At 37.7% G+C, this 24,477-nt stretch overlaps 1 protein-coding gene across 2 annotated transcripts in view; it reads right to left on the bottom strand.

Moving 5' to 3' along the window:
- Positions 1 to 18,207, bottom strand: part of LOC142610591 (valine--tRNA ligase, chloroplastic/mitochondrial 2) — a 76,613-nt gene extending 58,406 nt beyond the window's left edge. The window contains exons 1-5 of one of the 2 annotated variants that reach the window (XM_075782438.1): positions 17,928 to 18,207; positions 17,417 to 17,501; positions 16,122 to 16,248; positions 14,640 to 14,723; positions 11,297 to 11,391 (exon numbers count right to left, since the gene is read on the bottom strand). In XM_075782438.1, coding sequence (XP_075638553.1) covers positions 11,297 to 11,391; positions 14,640 to 14,723; positions 16,122 to 16,248; positions 17,417 to 17,501; positions 17,928 to 18,096 — 560 coding nt within the window. In that variant the 5' untranslated portion in view covers positions 18,097 to 18,207. The remainder of the gene's footprint in view (positions 1 to 11,296; positions 11,392 to 14,639; positions 14,724 to 16,121; positions 16,249 to 17,416; positions 17,502 to 17,927) is intronic. The other variant, XM_075782439.1, reaches the window with a different exon arrangement.
- Positions 18,208 to 24,477: the final 6,270 nt, after the last annotated feature.

Raw genomic sequence — 24,477 nt, forward strand, 5'->3', positions numbered from 1 at the left:
AAATCTTCAATTCCCACTGTGATCAAGGCAAGAATTATTTTGGGAAGGATGCGGCACAGTTTGGGGCGGATATCTTGTCTAATATTAATGTCATTGCCAAAAGAGAGTTTGCTGACTCTAGACATCTTTTACGCGTGGAGCATGGACATGAGGAGCAGTGGGCTGTTGTTTCTTCTAATATTTAAGATGTGGGCTCCAATTCAAATAACAATGGGATGAGGCCCAACACAAAACCTTTATTTTTTTTTTGATAAGTAAAAGTTGATGATAATATTACAAAACCTTATTTCTTCAAGGGCCAAAATGGGAATGACCAAAACTGGACCTCCAAACCTAAGCCCAAAGCCCAACCCATCTTTCAACAGCCTGGCACTTCTCATCCACCGAGGACCACAACCAGTAATGGCACCGCTACACCTCCAACTTCCACCATCATTAACGGCACCACTTCTCCACCAATGACCGAAATCAATATCTCCCCACCAACAATGACCATCCCCACTCCTCCACAATTGACCACCAATGACGGGAGCACTCCTCCATTTCATTTGAGCTCTTCTCCGATGACCGATTCTACAACCTCAGATCTCATGAGGCCATGGTTCAATTCTTTGGAGATTGGGTCTGTGTCGGGCACCAATCTTCCACCGTTGACCAACAATGGCATCACTCTCCCTTCTTAGTCGAGTACTTATGCACTGACCAGTGCTATGGTCTCGGATTACATGAGTTCACAACCCGATTCTTTAGAGATGGGATTTGTGTCGACCGATTTGCCTATGGCTCAAGTGCTAGTTACCTCTGAAGATGGTCATGTTGAGCCTTGCTCGTCAATTAAGAATTTCATTAAGGATCTGGAGCACACCTGGGATAATTCAGAAAAATGGGTTTTAGAGCTTCATGATGGGAAGCAAATAGCTATCCCTCAATCACTACCACTCACCTGGGAGCATGTCGGATTTTTCTAATCTTGAGGGAGCTGAGGGACAGGGTAACAACACTTTCAAGGAAGAAGGGCATATTGTTAGTTGGGTAGATGAATGTGATGGTGCTCTGGACAATGTTTTTGTAGTATCAAGGTCAAATTGTGAGCTGTGGGACTCTAATGGGGGTCTTGTAAACTAGGAAAAGATTAAAGAACCTCTGGTTGTGCGACCTTTGGCCATGGCCAACCCAGATGCTCCACTTGTAGAGGCGGTGGGTGCTTCCACGCAATTATCACCAAGGGTTGAAAAACGAATTAAAGCTTTTAGAAAATTTGTGGGAATCTCCTTAGAAGGCTTTGAAGCGGAAATTACTGGGATTTTTTTAGCTTTGAAGGCTAGGAAGAAAACTAAAATGCAAGGAGAACGCTCTCAAAAGAAAGAGGCTAAGACATGTTCTAAAGGGTATCAGGGATTGAAAAGCCTGCTAAATTCTTGGAATCTTGAGAAGATATATGCTTTGTCAAGAAGTTCTAGTGGGTAACGGGATTTAGTGGTGCATCAATGAATCTAAAAATTATCTATTGGAATGTTAAGGGGCTAAATGATCGTGACAAAAGACTTTGGATTCGGAATATGATCAGGAGTTGGGGTGTTGACAATATTTGAATTTAGGAAACAAAAATGGAATTGATAACAAGGAGGGAGATATAGAGCTTGTGGGGTTGTCAACATTTAAATTGCCTATATTTGGGCTCCATTGGTGCTTCAGGGGGTGTTTTGGTGATGTGGGATAGAAGGACGGTGGAAAAAATTGGTGAAGCAGTGGAAAGATTTTCTGTTTCATACAAATTTAAGAATGTGGTAGATAAATTTGTATGGCCTTTTACTAGTGTTTATGGACCAAATTCTGATCGTGACCAACGATTGCTTTGGGAAAAGTTAGCTGGTATTCATAATTGGTGGAATGTGCCTTGGTGCATTGGCAGTAAATTTAATGTAGTGTGATTTCCTTCAGAGGGGCTTGGTGTAGATTCCTTCTCATTTGCCATGCTTGAATTTTCAAATTTCATTTCTATACACATTCTTATAGATTTACCATTGGAAGGGGGTACTTTCACTTGGTCTAATTTAGAGAGGTGGCTTCACAGTCTAGGCTTGAAAGTTTTCTTCTCCCTTCAGATTTGGAAGAGCACTTTCCTAACAATCGTCAAAAAAGACTGCATAGGCTACTCAAACCACTTTCCAGTCCTTTTAGAAGGGGGAAATTTTCACTAGGGTAACCACCCTTTTCACTTTAAGAATATTTGGTTGAAGGCCAAGGGTTTTGTGGAGAAAGTGAGAACCTGGGGGAATCCTATCATTTTCAAGGTTCCCCTACCTTTTGGATTGCTAGCAAATTGAAAATTTTGAAGCTAGATTTGAAAAATGGAATGACGAAGAATTTGGCAATGTGGAGGATAAGATGAACAAGTTATGGAAGGATCTTGAAGAACTAGATTTGATGGAAGATAGCAATCCTCTAACCAATGATGAGAATTTGGAAAAATAACAACTTTGCATTGAGCTTAAAAAGGTAACTCTTATGGTTGAGATTGGAGACAAAAATCTAGGGCCCTCTGGATCCAAGAGGGGGACAGAAACACTAAGTTCTTTTATAGAACAGCAAACTCCCACAGAAGGTTTAATACCATAAACAATCTTCTAGTGGATGGTGAGTTGTCATGAGATCCAAATTCCATATCAACATGCATCACTCATTTCTACAAACAATTATAATCTGGGAATGAGGGCCAAATGCTTGTGCTAGATGAAGTGGAATTCTCTACGATTTCTAAGAAAGAGGCTATTTGGTTAGATAGACCTTTTGAGGAAAATGAGGTATATGGTGTCATCCAAGGTTGTAAAGGCATTAAATCTCCAGGATAGGCAAATCCTAGATTCTGTTTTAATTGCTAATGAGTGTTTGGATAGTAGGCTCAAGCCAGGGATACAAGGTGTTTTATGTAAGTTAGATGTGGAGAAAGCTTTTGATCATGTAAGTTGGGACTTTCTTATGTATATGTTGCAGCACTATGGATTCTCTGAGAAATGGAGAAAGTCAATTATGCTTTGTATATCCACGGTGAGATTTTCAATTATGATAAATGGAACTCCTAAGGATTTCTTTAGGAGCTCTAGGGAGCTACACCAAGGTGATCCTCTCTCCCCGCTCTTATTTGCTATTGTTATGAAGGCTTTAAGCCACATGTTGGATGGTGCGGTTCTGGCTAGACGCATCTCCAATTTCACTACTAGTACCGAGACTAATACTCCCCTGATGGTGTCCCGTATTCTCTTTGTGAATGACACTTTAATTTTTTGTGATGCTTCTACTAGTTAGATTGATAATTTTCGGGAGATTTTATCCTCATTTGAAGCGGTGTCAAGGCTGCACATTAACCTGGCTAAGTCAAAGTTAGTTCCAATTATAGAGGTGTCTAATGACATACTTGGGACATCCTTTGGGTGCTAAATTCAAGGATAGGGTGATTTGGAACTCTATTCTAGAAAAAATGTAGTGAAGATTAGCAAGTTGGAAGTGATTAAAGGGAGGTAAGATTACTTTAATTAAAAGCACTCTTTTAAGTTTGCCAACTTATTTCCTATCACTCTTCCCTATTCTTGTGGATATTGCTAACTATATTGAGAGGCCTTGGAGGAATACTTTATGGAGTGGGATAGATGAGTCCCCTAAATTTCGTCTAGTTAAGTGGGCCCAAGTTTGTACAACCTTGCAGTCTGGCAATTTGGGCATTAGAAATTTGAGAATTTTCAATCAAGCTTTGTTGGGGATATGGTCGTGGAGATATGGAACAAAGACAACCCACCTATACAAGCGGGTCATTGAGACTAACTATGGGAATGATCAGGCTAGTTGGGTACAAAAGGAGTCTCTAATCCTTACGGTGGTTTTTTTTTTTTTTTTGATAAGTAACGAAAATTTTATTAAAAAATGAAGAACAGCCAACCCGAGTACATTGGGAATATACTATGGGGGCACAAATCAATAACCAAGATTACAACGATCAAGTAAAACAGGAAGGGAAGAACAAGAAAAATGACAAAAAACCACACTCCAATCGAGGAGAGTGTGTAGGAATAAAGACTTAATCTCTAGTATAGAGCGTTCACAGCCCTCGAAGCATCTCTCATTCATTTCGCGCCAAATACACCATAACAAGCAATGAGACACAATTCTCCACAACTCTATATTTCTATGTCTTCCAAACTTACCCTGCCAAGACTCAAACAACTCAATAACCTTCTGAGGCATAACCCAATGAATTCCAAATAGGCAAAACACCAACGACCACAACTCACAAGCAATGGGGCAATGAAGAAGAAGATGATCCACTGACTCCCCACAATTCTTACACATATAGCACCAATCCAGAACTAGCACACGTCGTTTGCGAAGATTATCTGTTGTTAAAATCTTACCTAAAGAAGCAGACCATGAAAAGAAAGCTACCCTTGGAGGAACCTTCGATTTCCAAACCAACTTCCAAGGGAAGGGTAAGGTGGTAGGAGTGTAGAAAGAAAGATAGAAACCTCTAACCTCAAAACCTCTACTCCTTTCTGGCTTCCAACACAACCGATCCGGACCCAAACCCCGAACCGTCGAAGAGTAGACCATATCCATAAACCGATCAAAGTATTCTTGTTCCCAATCCTGTGGAGGACGACGAAATTTAGCATCCCAATGAATCCTCCCACCAGACCAACACATAACCTCCGCTACTGAAGAATCCTTTGTTCTACTAATACAATAGAGCTCCGGAAAAGCCTCTTGGAAAGTACGATCACCACACCATACATGCTTCCAAAACTTCACTCGAGTACCATCGCCCACATCATACATAAGAAGTTTAGAAAAACGTGTCCAACCACTCCTAATATGTCTCCACAAACTAACACCATAAGCACTGGTCACCTTTTTCGTGCACCAACCACCCCAATCATTCCCGTATTTCACTGCAATAACCCTCCTCCATAGAGCATCGGTCTCCATGCCATACCTCCATAACCATTTTCCTAACAAGGCAGCATTAAAACTCCTCAAACGTCTAATACCTAACCCTCCAACCTGCAACGGCTTACAAACCTGAGCCCAATTGACCAAGTGTAATTTAGAGTCACCATTAAGACCACTCCACAAAAAATCTCGCTGTAACTTCTCCATACGATTCGCCACCTTCCCAGGAAGAGGCAGAAGGGAAAGGAAGTAAGTAGGAAAGGAGGAAAGAGTACTTTTAATAAGAGTTACCTTACCCCCCTTAGATAGATACAACCTCTTCCACCCTGCTAATCTCCTTTCCATCTTCTCCAAAATAGGATTCCAAATTGACAACTCCTTAAATTTAGCTCCTAACGGTAGCCCCAAATATCTCAATGGAAGAGAGGATAGCCTACAACCCAGCATCCCCACCAACACATCCATATTGTAGACCTCCCCTATAGGAACCAACTCAGATTTCCCCAAATTAATCCTTAAGCCTGAGACCTCCTCAAATCTAGCTAGGATCGCTCTTAAACAAGCTATATGTGAAGAATCAGCGTCACAAAAAATAAGAGTGTCATCAGCAAACAAAAGATGAGACACCATCACCGAGTTGCCAGCTGAATTACCTACAGAGAAGCCTGAGAACTGACCAGAAGTAACAGCCACATCCAACAAACGACTCAACCCCTCCATAACAATGTCAAATAGCAACGGAGACAAGGGGTCCCCTTGCCGAATCCCCCTAGAACTACCAAAAAAATCAGAAGGACTACCATTGATCAGAATGGAGAATTTAACAGTAGAGATGCAACACATTATCCACTTTCTCCATTTCTCTGAAAACCCACAATGCTGAAGCATATACATTAAAAAACCCCAACTCACATGGTCATAAGCCTTCTCCACATCCAACTTACACAATACTCCCGGAACACCTGACTTCAATCTACTATCAATACATTCTGAAGCAATCAAAAAAGAGTCCAATATTTGTCTACCTTTCACAAATGCATTCTGAGAATTCGAAATAAGCCCATGTGCCACCTTTCTGAGACGATTAGCCAACACTTTAGAAATGATCTTATAAATCCCACCAACTAAACTAATAGGCCAAAAATCCTTGATCTCCACAGCATCCACCTTTTTGGGAATAAGAGCAAGGAAAGAAGCATTAAGGCTCTTTTCAAACACAGCCTGAGTATGAAAATTTTGGAACACTGCCATAATTTCAGCCTTCAACAAACACCAGCAAGACTAAAAGAACGCCATAGAAAAGCCATCCAGGCCAGGAGCCTTATCACCCTTAAAATCACTAATCACCCCAAACACCTCTTCCTCATCAAAAGGCCTATCTAGCCACAATGCATCATCCTCCGAGATACAAGAGAACTCCACATCATCTAGTAAAGGTCGATGAGCCACAGTTTCAGTATATAGCTGCCTATAAAAATGAGAGATACAACCAGCTATAGCCTCCGGATCTGAAGACAATTCTCCATCAACCATAAGCCTATCAATGGAATTAAATCTTCTGTGAGAGTTAGCTATACGATGAAAGAATTTGGTATTCCTGTCTCCTTCTCTAATACAAAGGACTCTAGACTTCTGCCTCCAACAGATTTCCTCCATCAAAGTAACTTTTTCTAATTCACCTCGAACTCTCTCCAACTCCAGCCTTTCCTCCACAACTAAAGATCAACTATCCTCAATCATCTCTAAATCACGAAGCTCTTGCCACAATTTTCTCACCCGATCTTCAACATTTCCAAAAACCTCCACATTCCATTTCTTCAAATCATTTTTCAAAAGCTTCAATTTATAGGCCAACACGAAACTCGGAGCTCCTTGGACATTATAAGATGCCCACCAGGATCGCACCCTCTCCACGAAACCCTCATCTTTCAGCCACATTCTCAAATCTAAATGACCTCCTACCGCTCTGAAAGGAACCACCCTCAAGAACAATCGAGAAGTGATCAGATAACAACCTAGGCAAGCGTTGTTGAGAAACAGATGGAAACTTATCATCCCAATCTGCAGAAAACAAAAACCTGTCCAGCCTAGCCTTCAAAGCAACTTCACGAGTATTAGACCAAGTGATAGATCCCCCTTGAAGTGGAATATCAATGAGACCTTGCTCAAAAATAAAATTGGAGAACTCTCGCATGGCAGTAGTAAAAGTGGTTGAACCAGAACGCTCAGAAGGAAACCTAACCACGTTAAAGTCACCACCCACACACCATGGAACATTCCACCAACTGTTCAAACCGGATAATTCTTCCCATAAGAACCTTCTGTCTCTCACAGAATTAGGACCATAGATACCAGTAAACGCCCAAACAAACTGATCTGACACACTAGTAAATCTACAAGAAACTGAAAATCGCCCCACAGCTTCCTCCTCTTTATTCACAACCCGTGTATCCCACATCAATAACACCCCTCCAGAAGCTCCGCAAGAGCCTAGATAAGACCAATCGACATGTTGACCCCTCCACAAACTGTGAATCACATCTCTAGTTATCAACTCCATTTTAGTTTCTTGAATACAAATAACATCTGGCTTCCATCTCCTTACCAAATTACGAACCCGAAGCCTTTTATCCCTATCATTCAACCCTCTAACATTCCAAGAAATAATCTTCAAATTCATCGATGAACCACCACAGCCCTCTCCTTACTTATATTCCTCGGTTTCGTTGAACCAACCTCGACATTCAGAGATGTCAATAAATTTTTCAACTCCCGCTGACCTTTCTGCCCCGACTTACCATGCTTCATTTGATCATCTACTGCCTTAAGCTTTTTATCCTTTTTCTTGGCCTCTATAGCCAACAACAATCCCGTAATTTGCTCTTCAAAACCTTCCAACGAGGTGCCCACTGATTTTCTAAAAGCCTTAATCCGATTTGTTACCCATAGAGATAAATTATTACCATCACCCGACTCCATACACCCAACCCCCCGCTCAGCACTACACTCCAACTCCAAAGGAACTTCTGTGGCCAAAGGTACCACCTCTAACGGCTTGCCACTACACTCCCAAGACATCAACCTCTCATCAAAATCCCCCATCTCCTCCTCTGCCTCCTTAACAATAGACCAAGAATCAACTAACCCATCACAGTCCTCTGCCCAACTAACCATCTGACCGTCAATGATAAAAGTGTCATTACCTGTTACAGCCTCTACATCAATGACTGAGCAATCCGACACACTTTCTGGAGATCGATATAGAGCTAACGGAATCACTACTTGTCGACCATCTCGCAATTGTAGCATCCATTCTTTGGAATTACCCCATGATTTATCCAAGTCACTGACCAATTCCCTAATAGTGGGAGAATGATTAAATACCACCTTACCATCAGAGGCCTCGTGCTCCGTCGCCCTTACCTCTGGACCCAACAACTCATCATCCTCCTCCTTCGTCTTCGTCGGAGATGACATCTCCACCAACTGTTCTATCAATTCCCCTGAAGACATCACCTTCATCTCTGCCGGCTCAACCGAAGTACTTATCGGAGCTACCGTTGATGAACCCACCTCGCAACCAACTTGCACCACTTCCGATGTCAATATCGGCACGGTAAGGGGCTGGGTAAGGCAGCTCGGGCTCACCGGAACACAAGACCCACTCCCGCCAGGTACTTCCAGCGCCGATATGGGAGAAGTCGAGCCTAGGTTGGCTATCAGAGCCTTCGTCGTCCTCCTTGGTGGTAGAGAACCAAGCACCGAGCTCGCTGAGACAGTCGCACCATTCGAGATTGCACTCAGGCCCGATGTGCTTGACTCTACCTTACCATCCTCAACAAATGGGCCTGTAAGACCTGGGCTGGGTATAAGTTCTGACTGTTTGGAGCAAGCCCCTGCCTCAAAAACAAAAGTGCTAGTCAACATTGGGCCTGGGCAACACTTAACTGCATGGGCTTCAAAAGGCCCATTGTCCATTCCCTTATTCACAACCTGGGCAGAAATTTCCTCACGTGCCACCCACTTAACAGCTTGCTTATCTCCCTTATAACGTTGCCAAGACACCCGCCTCTTACCAAATTCATTTACTTCCACAGTCAAACCTTTCCTTAACCAGCCAGACCTCCTAATTTGACGCTCCCTGCCAGAATCAACAGCTTTCAAATTCAAATTATTCAATCTGAATTTATTCTGTTCCGGGATTTTCTCCTTAAGCCTAGCATCTCCATTAATACTACGATGGCTCCCCTCCTCTCCACCCACGGCAATCGGTAAAGCATTATCAGCCGGAGCTTCAAACGCCACCACCTGAATCCCCACTTCGTCTCTCAGAGGCTGCGTTGTGTTCTCCACTACTTGAAACTTCTCTGTCTCCCTAATGGAGGGCTGGTGCAAAGGCTTCCTTACTTGCACAAGCGCTTTTACCGTTTCAGCAAAGGACCGGGAAGGATGAATCACTGAACCCAACTTAGCCTTATACGGTAGAGCTTTTGAACCCAACGCATAGTGAGAAGGTTCCAACATTCTCCGCAATTCAATTCCAAAAGCCCTCCAACCTTGTTGTGCCTTGCCTGCAGGAATAATGATCGATCTTCTCATCCCGCCAACTTTTAACTCTGTTACTAAAATAAATTGCCCAAACGGGTTAGAACCCCGCTGCACTGTGTAGGCAGAGTCTCCATCCCTGAGCGTGAAGAAATGTTTGGGGTTGACCCCAATCACCATTTGTTCCAAGCTCTGCATTAACCAGCTTGCTGCATTCCTACCCATAAACACTGAGTGCATGAAATACTTCCCTCGTTCAAAAATCTTAAGGGAGAAAAAACTCCCCCCTTCCTCAACCACCAATTGAAACAACTTCGATTCAATAAAAAAACTGCGAAATCCACCCATATCGATCCAAAACATAAATAAAACAAACAAACCGGAAACAAAATTTCTGACTAATTTGAGGTAGTCGGGCCTCTCAAGGGGAGCAGAACAGCATTTTCAAGCCTCTTGTCATTTCTTTACATCCCCCCCCCCCTATGGGAAATACTGCATATAATGATTATTCCCCGTCTAATCCTTACGGTGTTAGTCTTTGGAGTACCATAAGACAAGGTTGGCCAGCCTTTTCGAAATCCATTCAATTCGAGGTTGGTGTTGGTAATAGAATTAAATTTTGGCATCAAGTGTGGTGTGGGGGTTGTACTCTCCAAACGGCATTTCCGAAACTTTATAGCATTAGTTGTAATAAGGGGTCTTCTATAGATGTTATGCACTTTCCTAACCAGAGGCTTCACTAGGATCTTCAATTTTCTAGGGATGCCCAAGATTGGGAATTGGAACATTTTTACACTTTTCTGGATCTTACGAATTCTATGCTTCTTAACGGTGAAGGTCAAGACAAACTTAGTTGGGAACCGGCAAGGAATAAGAGTTTTAAAGTGAGTGAGTACTATTTCTCCCTTTCCTCTACTCCTAACACTCTTTTCCTTTGAAAACCTGTGTGGCGTTCAAAGATCCCACCTAGGATTGCTTTTTTCTCATGAGATGCCGCATTAGGTAAGATTCTGACTATTGAGAACTTATGGTGAAAAGAGTAGGGAATCAGTGAATCATCTTCTTCTTTATTATCCTATTGCTTAAGAGTTATGGTCTATGGTGTGGACTCTATTTGGCCTTCTATGGGCTATGCTGCAAAGTGTTACTAATTTACTTTCGAGTAGGCAAGGTTCCTTAGGTGGACATCAAAGCATTGATTTATGGAGGGCTGTACCACTTTGTGTCTTATGGTGTATTTGGCTAGAACGGAACTCAAGACGTTTCGAGGGGAAGGAACAGTCTATTTCAGAACTTAAATCTTTTTCCTTGTTCTAATTTTTTAGAAATGCTTGATCATTGTAATTTAGGAATTTGATGTATTGTTATCAATGTACACACCCGATGTAATTCTCTTTTTTATCTAGACAAAGACACATATCTAGTTGTGAAAAAAATTTAATTAATCAAAATCTCTAAACTATGAGTTCCTAAGAATTGAAAATTCTTAATAAAAATAAATATAGAAAAGGGTCGCATGAGAAGCACACGCACACGTAGAGCTATGTCAAAATATTAATTAAAATTAACAATTATACTTTTGAATGCAGGGCTAGTAAGTTGGCTTTTCTTCCCCCCCCCCCCCCCCCTAAAGCTCTCCATTTTCTACCTTGAAAGAAGATATTAATCATAGTGAGAATGCGCTCAAAATGTTTGGCTTAACTGGGCATACTAGCAGTACATCAATGCAAGCATAAAAGCCTTGCCACACATAATTGAATAACATAGACAGCAGAAAAACTAACAACAGAAGTTATAAGAGAATTAATACTTCTCTTTCCACTCCCAAACATGTTTTGTGAACTCATCTCTACTCAATTCAGCCCTTTTGATTCCTTCAGATGCAAGCATTCTTTCCACAACCAACTGGGAGGAAATGAAGTAAAAATCACAAAAACCAATATAATAGCTTCAGAAAGAAATTTTCTAATAAAGAAGAGAAATTATAAATTTAAAAAAAAAATGATTAATATAATCCACCGTAAGTGCAAATAGAGGCCAGTCAAAGACTGCGAATTGGCATTTAAAAGATAAATAAAATAAACTCTTATCCTAATCATGAATATGTAACTAAAAAAGTTTATTAAGTCTATAAATCATCATAAATTTTAAACAAATTTGGAAGAATAAAATATTTTGTACAAGATTGGGGGAACAAATGAATATAGACGAAAATACTATTTTGGTCCCTACATTTTGAGGTCACAGTTAATTTGGTCTTTATATTTTGGTAGCAGTCAATCTAGTCCCTGTTATTTTCAACTTAACTCAATAACGGAAAATGCTTATGTGGCAAACAATGTGTACGGTTGGATTTCAATCATACAGATTCGATTTCTACCCATGAACAAATTTCTAACCACAAGTGCAAAGCAACGCTAATTCTTTGTTGAGGAATCCCAATTTTTAAAACACTTACAATCCTATTAAATAATTAAGGGGTTGTTTGCATTTAGAGTTTTCTATAACTCATATCTCTGTTTTCATCACTCTTAACTCAAAATATGTGGGTCCCACATACCTAATAGTTGTTTGGCTGTGTTTTCATGTTTTGTTTCCATCACTCATATTTCACATTATTGAGTTATGGTTAGTGAATTCAAAAACAAAACAAAAAAAAAATTGTTTTCAAGTTATCAAAACTGAGTTAAGATGGCACAATTGTAATTTTCCTCACGAGTTGGGCCCCACAATAGAGGCTTGTCTCATCCGTCTCAGCCTTTACTCCCCCCAACAGTCAAAACTCACTTTTCCTTACAACCAACTATTTTCCTTTTGTTCACACTTCACTCTCTTCTGAAGAAGCTCCCAAACCCAAAGCGAAAGCTCCAGTCTGCAACACCCATCTGAAGGAGATTCATACCATAGCTGAAGGAGATCTCCATCTGACGTGCTCCCCGCCAGCTAACGTGCTCCCCGCCACCTGTGATGGCGAAGACCAAGGATGAAGTTGCAACAAACTCACTGATTTCGACCTCCACAGATTAGATCCACAATCTTTCTTCCTTGCTCCGTCGGTTTGGGTGTTGGGTTTCTTCTTTCTTTTTCTTTTTTTTTTTCTTTTTTCTCAATTGTGGGTTGTGAAAGTTTGGCAAGATCCCACAAGTTTAAACAAATCTTATACATAGTTATGTGGGGATGGGTTTTACAACTGAACAAAAGAGAAAAAAAAAATGATATTTGAGTGAACATAGATAATTACATTATCCATGATACAAACAAAAAAAAAATGTGGTTAAAAAAAAACCATGACATAACCCAAGGAAATAATGAAAATAAAAGAGTAGTAAGGAATCCGCAGGTAGCCGTTCTATGTGCTCTGCACAATAATCAGTGAGTGGGTCCCACAAAAAGGTGAGTTTTTTGAGTTTTTGGATTGGAAACTAAACCGGGTTTAGGTGCCAAACAATGTTGGGGTGTGTTTTGGGTATTTTTAAGTTTTAAGAAATGAGTTATAGGGTGATGAGTGATGATATTTGAATGATGAGTGATAGATAACTCAGTACCCAAACAAGGCCTAAGGTTCCAATCTTGCACATGACATGATTTTTGCATTTTACAACATAAAACCCAGGTCAATGATTTGATGATATGACCATTTTCAACAAGAATTTGCTTTGTTTCAGCTTAAGGGATTTGAAATGGTGTTTCTGTGTATATGCTTCGGTCGTTTGGGATTAATTGGGTCATGCCAGGTTCAGTTGCAAACTTTTTTTTTTTTTGGTATCATCTATGAAGCACGGGTGCGGGTACGGGTACGGGTGCGGGTGCGGGTGCGGGTGCGGGACTTGGCAATTTTTGAAAAAGGTGGGTGCGGGTGCGGCGGGACTCGGCAATTAAAAAATTATTAAAAATATTTTTATTTATATTTTCTATATATTTTTACTATTAAAATATTCTTAAAAAACATATTACTAATTTATTATGCCTTGATTCACAAAACAAAGAAAGAAAAAAAGCAAGAAACACAAAACACAACACAAAACCAAAAAGAAAACACAAAAGAAGCAACAAATATTCAAAATAAAATTAAGGAATGATAGATTTAGGGTTTTTGGGTCTCATTTAGAGCCAATTTCGGCTGTTGAAGCATGATTTTCGGCCTGTTTCGGCCTGTTTCGGCCATTTCGGGCATGTTTCGGCCGTTTCGGCCGTTTCGGTCGCCGGCCGATACGGCCCGATACGGCCGAAACAGCCGAAACACACCGATTCTGGCCGAATCGGCCCGAATCTGCTCGAATCGGCGCCGCGTCGGCGCGATTCAAGCCGCGTCGGCGCGAGTCGGCTGGAAAAAAAACGAAAACACGCGGCCGACGCGGCACCGACGCGCGAGCAGCGGCGTCCCTCGCGCGTCGCCGCGTCGCGCCGCGTCGGACGCGGGTGCGGCACCTCCGGTGCCGCGTCCATGCTTCCTAGGGTATCATTGACTTGGGAAACATAATTCTGACATTTGGAATTTGGTTCCAGGTTGTTTAATGTGGACTATTTAGACTGAACGGAATCGGCGTTATTTTGAGGATACTAGGAAATTTCTAGCTCAGTTGTTAGATTTATGCCATCGGACCCTTTTTGATTGGTTTCAGTGTTGGAGTCTCTCGGATTGTTTTACACTTATGGATTTTCTTTTGTCTCTTAGAATAGTTTAGTGTCAATTTGTTTGTTTTTACTTCTTTTTTCTCTTTGTTCACTATCATGAACCTTGTGTATTTGTCATGCTTTTACATCTTCAATAATATTTTTTCTTACCTATCAAAAAAAATGACTGGTATGTGCATTATTGTTTTTTTTGGTTAATTTTTCTTTTCCTGACATGGACTTTCTAATCCGTCAAATACTTAGCTGGCCTGTTTTAAAGTGAATTAAAAATTTTAAAATATTATTTTATTGGCCACATAAGCTTCAAGTGTGCCACATATCGGTAAGTCAATTAATGGTAAGAACCAAATTGACTACAAGTTAAAAATAATAGGAACCAAATTGACTACTACCAAATTATAAAAGACCAAATTGACTATGACCCCAAAATGTTGAGAGCAAAATGGTGTTTTGCCATGAATATCAAACCCAATTAGCACATGGATACAGATACAAAAGCTCATAATTCAGACACAAACCTGAGTTGCAATGCCAGCATGATCAGTCCCAGGAAGCCAAAGTGTTGGTCTTCCCTTCATTCGATGGTATCTAACCATAATATCCTAGTAGAGCAAAACATAAAAACTAATTAAATTGACATCAAGAGGAAAGAACTAAGAACAGATAATCTTTTTGTTAATCAATAACATGATGCATATACATTACAACCAAAAATGATTAAACTTCTTTTATATATAAGCCAGCCTATTTCTTATGTACAACTTTTTAACTTCTTTCTAGGTGCAGATGTACCATGCCAAAGTCTATTGTTGAGCTTCTTGCTTGCTAGCAAGGTCGATTTGGTCACCATCGTAATAGATATATATGGATCGTTGTTCCTCATTGTTTGAGGTGGTGTATTTGGAAGGAAAGAAATAGTAGGTTCTTCGAAGACAGTGAGCATTCTAGGCCTAATCTCAAGTTATTATTATTTTGAACCTTATTGCATTGGTTCTCAGTGTGGAGAAACCAACATTTTTCTTCAATTTTGGATTTACTTGATGCATGTAATTTTTGTATTTAATCTGCACACCCATGTATACACCCTGTATACTTGGATGTCTCTTTTTTTATATTATTAAATCCTAATTACTTATCAAAACCAAAAAAAAAAGCCTTACCAAAGGCACAAATAAAAAAGAGGGAGAGGTACAGAATGCCTAAATTTAATCAATGTCAATATATATAGACACACACAAGGAGAAAAGAAAAAAAAAATCGTCATTACTTGTCTTAGTCCACAAAGTAATGACCATGAACTATAAACTCAGTTGATCTTGAACCCTTGCAAGAAAACTTTCAAATAATAACAACAGAGGAGAAAAACAGAGGATTGATTATGTGTGATATCGACATGAACAGATTGATCACTACATCTAACACACTAATGGAATGTTGATTTATAGCAACTGATAGAAGAAAGTAAAAATCCACCATGCATTTTTAAAGAAAACAACAATAAGGGAAAAGATAAAACATAGCTAAGCAGGAGATTTCAATGAATGAGGGAAAAGTGACATTTATGGCATCCACATATTCATGAAAGCATAATAGCTAGAGCTAGTTTAAGCTTTAAGGATAATAATTCAAGGTTTTTGTGGAGCATATAATGGTAAGTAGAATATAGTGGTACATGCAAACAAAGTCCTAGAGCATTTTAAGTGTAGCAATCCCTATGACAATGCAGGAGATCAGGTGTTGAATAATCACTTCTTCTTCTTCTTCTTTTTTTATGTTATAAATTTTATTAGAAAAGCACAAAGGAACACCACACTAGTATATAGGCAGTATACAATGAGTAAACAAAAACAATTCCAATTACCATACAAAATTAACAACTCCAAAAGCAGTATAAGTATAGCTTGGGTATACAATCAGCATTTTCAGGATTTCAAGCCAAATGGCATGTATTTCGACAAAATCATAATAACAGAACAAGAATTTAAAAGCAATTTCACAACCTCAAGAGTCACAAACATTGCATGCCCCATGTGCAGTGAACCAGTAACATTAGGAGGCGGCATTGATATCACAAATGGAACACTTCCTCTGTCGAAGTTTGGCCTAAAATACCCTTGAGACTCCCACCTAATTCCAACAATAACTAACACCAGATTACAATGCTGAAAATACAATCAACACCATGCTTGAGAAATTATGCAAGCAGCAGTATTATAACCAACACCAAGACATGAGACAGTGAGAAAATAGGAAAGTTGAAAACCCCGAGACTACACTCATATCACACACACACAGAGGTTAAGGAAGGGTGAAAACTAGATTTAAGTTAGTACAATTAGGCCCAATATATGTTTAAATACATGAGTTGGCCTCTTGAAACTTGTAGTGTGTGCTTAGATGAGCTTATTTTGGTTATTGTGAAAGAGAACAGTTGTATCTTGAAAAAAGTGATGCTTTTAAAAGTTATACCTCATTTTGAGACCAAGACAAGGTTTTATAAAAACCACATTCTATACAGAATAAAGGTATTGCATTCTTTATTAAGTAGATAATAAATTATTTAAAATTTTAAACATAAAAAATAGGCAGAAAGAGAATATATATATATATATATATATATGAGAGGATATGCAATAAACAGGAGGCCTTTCCCATAAAAAGAAGCACCCATGCATTTATAAGGGGTGAGAGAGAAAAACACACAAATGCTATATACCCATCAACTGTAAAGCTATTAGACAGCACTAGATTAATAGCTGTAGTATCCATGTTATGTATACTACTGTTATGGAGTGTTACTGCCATGTTAGTTTCACAGGCTTCTAGATCAGTTTTGAGTTTCCTCCAGGAGCAAAATAGGTTGTGTTGTGCGAATGCATACATCCATATATAACAGGCTAATGAAAATTATATCACCATTATGGAATATGTCAGGCTCCACACACAGTATTACCAAACATGAAACCAAATGGAACTATGGTAATATAGAATGCGATTGGTTTCCAGCAGTAGCATAACTAATAATAATAATAAAACAAAGGTGTAGTCATTATGAAATATGTCATACTGACCATTGTAGTAAGATTTTAACTTAACATAAACAAAATGTCTATTCATCAACCAAAGTGAAGAAACAAATATAACAATTTAAAATATATACATCAGAGTAGAAATAAAGAGAATAAGCAAAATGCATCACTTATTCACTTGGAAGTTAATAGCTTACAGAATAAAATAAAATAAAAATCAATTCAAGCACATATATTAGCAAGAGCTCTATCACAAAATAAAATACCAATTGTATATTCGCTCCTCCGAAGTGAAATCAAATGACTTTGCCATCTCTGGAGAAGTAAACACACCATTCTCTGTTGCAGCAACTGGAATGTAAAAAAACAAGTGATGAATAAGGCTCTAAGTTCAATACAAAACTTTCAAAAACCAAGTCTTAGCAACAGTGTAAGACTTCAAATTTCACTTTCCATCACTTGTGTCCAATTTTCTCAGCAACCAGACAATATTTGAACAAATTACCTGATAGAAATCAACACCATTTGGTTGCCAAGAAATTGTAACCAAAAAAAAAAGACTGAAATTCTTGCATTTCTGATATTTCATTGTTTGACCACTCAACTAACATAAATTTCAAATTTTCAGTTTCTTCCACTTTCCTTGCAACCAAACAGCGGGTGGTATACATAATAAACACACGAAAGGACATTAGACAAACAACAAAAATCATTTTTATTTTATTTCCATGTATAGTATTTCCAACACTTTCTCGGAGAGCAAACAAAGAAAAGTACCCGCTGAAAAAGGTTTAGGTTTAGGTCTGGGTCTGGTACGAGTGAAATGCCAGCGAGGGAGGAGCGTGAGGGAGCGACGTCGTTTAGAGAAAAGAATGGGACTTAGTTTGTTACCGCGTGGAGCGAATAAGAGAGTTGTTGGAGCAGTGGACAATGCCGTTTGAAGCATCTTATCTTAGGAATTGAAAGAAAATCAGTGAAGTGAAGTGAAGAAGAGTGAGAGTGAGTGGGTTTATCGTTTTTTCTTTTTTTTTTGAGAAACAAGGTTTATCGTTTTTTCAAGTGGCAGAGAATTGATACGCTTGCCTATATATTTTTATTACACGGGCATTGTACTTCTTGTATTGCCTACCCAAAAATTTTATTTAAAAATAAAACATTTACCTCGCTAAAAAAATTATTTTCTCTATTTTAACTTACACTTAGTTTGGATTAGAATATTCACATCTCATTTCCATAAAAAAAATTACATTTTACCATCTCAAAATTACTTTATCATTTATATCTACTATTTTACAATACATTCAATATCTCAACTTTTATTTTTCTATACAACATATTAAAATAATATATCTATTCAATAAAATATATAACCTAAATGTGATTGAGAGAGAGAGAGAGAGAGAGAAAAGTGATCCAGGGAGAGAGTGAGAGAGGGAGAAGAAATTAATAAAATGAGTTTAAGACAGTACTATAGCACACTAGCACTATTGCAAATTTTTTTGCAATTAGCGGTGCAGATAAAGCATGTCTTTTGCGCTTTGATGGTAAAATATCTCAACATATGCTATATGCAAGTGTGGGTGTGAATGCTCTTAGATGGCATTTGGTTGGCTTGATGTTATATTCTTGTAACCTTAAATTCATGTAATCGCATTACAATAATATAAAATTAAGGTGTTTGATTCACTAATTATATTCCAAATTTCCAATCATAATTCAAGAATGTAACATTCATATACTTGATTCATAAACATTCTTAGAAACAATTAAAATTTTTATAATAACAAATTGATTAAAAAATAGGCTTAACACCTAAAAAAAAATTCCAAAATTACCTTTAAACCACAAAATACTATTGGAATACCCAAATGACCAAATTACCCTATGTTTGGGGGCCGTTTTTCGCTATGTAGCCACATGTTGTTTGTTTTGTCTATTGGAAGGGTGACGTTGCTAAACCTAAATTTATCTGGGGAGTTGAGTTTGGAACTCAATATTGGGTTGCATAGTCCAATAGCTTCCGGTGTATTTTTAGGCCTACAAGATGAGTAACACCTAAAATCTAAAAATCATTATAATGGTTAAAGTAAAGTAAATGATATATGTTTTGTATAATAACTTTGATTAATGGTAATAGTTGAATAAAGTAATATGTATTTAGTGAAATATTTTGATTAAATGATGAATTAAAGATCATAATGATGTATATCCAACATTGGGATGGGTCCAAAATAGTTTATGTCCAGTTGTGGTTTATGTTTAAATAATGTATGTCTAGTAGTGGAATATGTTTGGATAATGTATGTCAAGTAATTTATGTTTAGTTGTGGTATATGTTCAAATAATGTATCTCCAGCTGAGGTTTACGTTCAAATAATATATTTCCAGTAATAACAAATCAATTTATTAGTACATATGTTTATTAGTGAAACACTAGTGAAATCTTTTTTATTAGATAGTAATGTAATATTAAAGTAATTTTTATTTAAAGGTGAAGTAATTATGTACTCAGTTATGACTCTAGTGGTGGAGAGGTAATATGCCATGATGAGTCCCACCATAATGACTTCATGATTGAAGGGAAAAAATGGGTGCAATTGAAGAGAGAGAGAGAGAGAGAGAGAGAATATGTCCAACTATGTGTAGAGACTAGTTAAGTTTATCCCTCTTATCACGCACTTAAATGAACTTCCCCGTGATATTACTCTTTTAATCTCAATAAAATATGTGTGATATTGTCTTCCATAAGAAGAGCTTTTAGTATGAGGTCTTTGAGCCTTCTAGGAGAAGGTTTTTAGTATTAGAAGTTTATGCCTTCTATGAAAAGGGTTTTTAGTATGAATGTTTGATATGTTTTGAGAAGTACAAAGATGGTAAAATACATAAATGTTTTGTGGATTATAGTATTTGTAATATTTATAGATAATAAGTATGCGTACTTTGTGAGAGATGAGTTTGTAATATATATATATATATATATATATATATATATATATATATATATATATATATGAGAAATATGTATGGATAATTTGTGAGAGATGTAATTTGTAAAATGTATGAAAAATATGTATGGGTATTTTATGAGATATGTATGGGCATTTTTGGAGATATGTAATTTGTAAGATGTATGAGAGAAATCTATAGGTATTTTGCATGATATGTAATTTGTAAGATACATGGAAGATTGAGAGATATGAAGGTTAAAGGTAGTAAAAATATAAGATTATAGTTGCTAAAGAGGTTGTAGTGGATAATATGAGGTATGGTGATGGCTTATGTTGCTTTCTAAGAGGAGATTTTGTAAGAGAAGTGAAGAGAGATATGTTTGGGTATTTGGAGATATAGGCAGCAAGATAGATGAATTTCATAATATGGGAGAATGTGGAAGAGATGGGTAGTAGTGTATAGAAGAGTTGAGGTGTGTTAATGTGTGGAATTGTGTGTGGCTTAATCCTCTTTATATAGAGCCAAGTCTGAAACTAAATCAGATCAACTGGAGGAAAGACTAACAAAAAAGTAAAGGATTTTAGTAAGAAAAATATAATTTCTATTGTTGGTTTTGGTTTTTAGCCAAATAAGGAAATTCTGTAACGTCAAGGCTGCTAGGCCAGTTGTCACATTTGTTCTAAAATAGTTGTTAGTGTCTGAAAAAGCTGTCAGAGCTATCATAAGATAGTTGTTGCTTGGAATTGAAGTAGATGAAGTCAACTGGATGATATCCGGCTGCTGGAGTTAGCGGGGGAGAATATTCAGTATTTATTTCATGGATTTGATTGAAAATAGTAATATCTCTTTAAAGGGTATCTTGCTGTTTTAGGTATAGCAACTACCTTCTAGGATTATGCATTAAATGGTTGACATAACTCTTAACTCATATTTATTACCCAATCTTCTTCTAACTCAAATATTATTGTGTTTGGCACCCCATATCAAGGTTTTTTTTTTTTTTTTTTCTCTCTGACACCGATTGAGAAAAGCAATTTTCTCCTAACCCACAACCACCGTCTCTCTCTCTCTCTCTCTCTCTCTCTCTCTCTCTCTCCTTGCTTTACACTCATACATGAATTCACAAACACGTTGAACACAAAATCACCTCTTCAATCGCATTCTTCTCTTGAATCAAATCCCCAATCTTAGATCAGTGAAAGAGAGAACTGACAATTCCATCATGGATCAAAGAGAGAGATTAGATTAGATCCATTGACCCACCCCACACCCACTGATCATTTCTCTCTTTGACCATTTCATTTTCCTTTTTTTTTTTTAATTCTATAGTTTTTTCTTCTCAATGATACAGAGAAGTGAAGAAAGAAAAAAATAAAGAAAGAAAGAAAGAAAGAGAAAAGAAGAAAGAGAAGTCGTTGTGTCCGTGTATGGAAGAAAGAAAGAAAGAGAAAAGAAAAGAAAAGAAAAAGATCTGTTGGCCTTAAAGTGTTCTAATTTGTTGATGAGACAATTCATGAATGGGTCCCACTCATTTGCTTATTTTTACACAAATTGCCACTAAAACTCAATTCTTGTAACTTGAAAACAAATAAAAGTTGTTCTCATTTTCCACAATCCTAACTAATTTTTTTGAGTTATGAGTTATAGAAATTGAAAATGAAAACTTAACCAAACAACGTCACTTGGGTCCCACAAAAAAAGTGAGTGATGAGTGATAAAAACCCCCTAAACCAAACATCCCCTAAGCCTCTTAACTCTTAGTTCATAAATATCTCTCATACACTTACCCATAAATACTCATCTCTCCTCGAGCAGAAGAATCCCTGCGACATAAATGACTATAAACCAAAAATAGCTTTCTCCATTTCCCATTTTACTTACCACATTACTAGAATAGCCTTCACTACTCACTATATGTACAATTACCATCATGACAATGGCATGGCATAAAAGTGATCTTTCTACACTAGTTAGAATCTCTTCCTCTCCCTTAATTCCATATTAAGTTTTCCTTATTTATTTGTTATAATTACTAAAATGGAACCTATTGTTATTGTTTATTACTTTACAATTGAAGGCTATAATGTATTTGTTACTATAAAATTTTTCCCTTATGTTAGTATGATTGTAAACACTACATTTTGTACTCTTTATGACTTAAGCCGCCGTTCCCCAATGATAGTAAAATTCTAAGGCCCAAAGTTGGTTTAGAGCCCAATCAGATTGAAAATTGATTTGAGGAAAATATTTCATGGACTGAATAAAGCTATTTTTGGAAAATAAACGCCACAGAAACCCTAGGGCATGCATTCGCAAACACGCATATGTGTACACTTGCTCCAAACATGCGTACGCATGCTTTATGCATGCACATGCATGCTAGGGTTCCAGAAACTATGAAAGACAAGTTTTTCTGCATTAAAGCTAAGGTTTGGAACAACTCTCACATTATCTAGGTGCTGTTCCAAACCCTCATTTTCTCAATATAAAAAGCCATACATGGTACATTTTCAAAACACATAAAAAAATCCTAATGAAAAACATAAGATTCACTAGAAATAGTGAATTATAGAGGGAGTTTTTCACAAAACATCCCCAAGTCAATATTTTCTGATTGGGGTCTTTTCGGGCCTTAATCTTCGAGTTTTAAGATTACTAATCACTTTTATATTTGATTGTGAACAGATTTAATTGAGGGAAATGGTCAAAATCAAGCCAAAGAGCTTTGTGTTTAAGGTATATGTTCTCAGTCTTTTTTCCTTTCTTTCCTTGTTTTAATTCTTATTTTTCTTTGTTTTCCTTGTTTATTTGTGATATAGCATGCCTGTTCAAGTCTAGGTTTTCTCTGTTTTATGTCTTAAAGCATATTAGGTTGTTAGATTTATTTTTGCTATATTTATGTTCTTGCTTTTCTGGGTTAGGGTTTAGGGTGAGTATGTGTACGCATGCCTTCTACATGCACACTCATACTTGAAGTATGCATAATGGGCTGCGTTTGCAACCCTTATGTATGTGCACACATACTCGTGTTCAGAAACCCTAATTCAACCTTTTTGCTTTTGTTTCTTTATCCTGTTTATATCATATACTTCTGTTTTGCCCTGTTTTATGCTTATTAGTCTCTGTTTGTTTGTTTGTTTGTTTGTTCTTCACATGTTAGATTAAGGTTTCTTTTCAATTCTTTCTTTGTTTTGTCATGGACATGCATACGATATGAACATGCATTGATACATAGGTGTTATGATGCAATAAGGTGAGTCATGCATCCATATGAACATGCATTTATTTGACTATGCTCTTAATTTGATGAACATGAATGTATATTTGCAATGCTTTTTCTTGAATATGAAAATATGTTTGTTTGATCTTAAAATGTCTATGTTTCTGTCATGATTTATTTGCTACCTTGGATGAGATATGATATGAAATGTCAATAAGAGCATGCTAGGGTTTATGATGTGATGAGAGACCATGATAGATGTATGTTAGGGTTTTGGGATAAAAATGTCATGTTGATTGCTAGGTGAATGTTATTGTATGCGTGAGTATAGAATACAATATTGAACATGCCTTTAATAGAATTAAGATGTAAGACACAATGAGTGAAAGTCGACCCTCAGGTCGGGCGGTCTTGGGTGCCCAACACCTTCCTAAGCCATATCTAAACTCTGAACCCATACTTTGCTAGTAAGATCAGTCTTTCCACGTAAGGGTGCTATGTATATGGTTCCTAGACCTAATTTAGGTGACGACTCTGTTCTTTTCTTCGCCTTGGTCCACTCAGCCGAGACGTACTCCCTAAAACCTGCGTTGCACCCACAATGATGGAAGAGGAATTTTCACAAGATCCTTCCAATGATACACAAGAGTTTGGTGATATAGATACTTTCCTTAATATGTATAACCACTGACAGCTGGAGGCTTATCCAGTTCTGTTTTACTTTACCGTTGGAGTGTTTTCATTGCTGGACTATTTCTTTGTTGTGGTGGGCTTTTCCCTTTGTGCAAACCCATTTTGCTATAGGAAACATGTTGGACCTTCTTATGATCCTTGTTGAAACCTAGGTGTAAAATATAAAAAAGTGATCTTTCAAAACCTCACTGATAGCTTTTAGGCTGTGTTTTAAGCACAACGTTGAGTCTCGGTTTTAGCCTCTCCAATTACTATACTTGTCAAATGGAAAGTTTCGCCCTCAACAACTCCTTAATTATCTCTCTCTCTCTCTGAGGGTTTGGTATTGATCTATCACAACGTAAATTGTCAAGGATTATCGAACTAAAACCTAGAAATCAATAAAAAATTTAGCAAAAGAAAAAGTTTAACCTTGATTTCTCAATTGTGGCAAACGAGGAGTGCTAAAGAAAGCGAGAGAATGAA

Source organism: Castanea sativa, chromosome 9 (genome assembly GCF_040712315.1).
Source record: "Castanea sativa cultivar Marrone di Chiusa Pesio chromosome 9, ASM4071231v1".
NCBI lineage: Eukaryota > Viridiplantae > Streptophyta > Magnoliopsida > Fagales > Fagaceae > Castanea > Castanea sativa.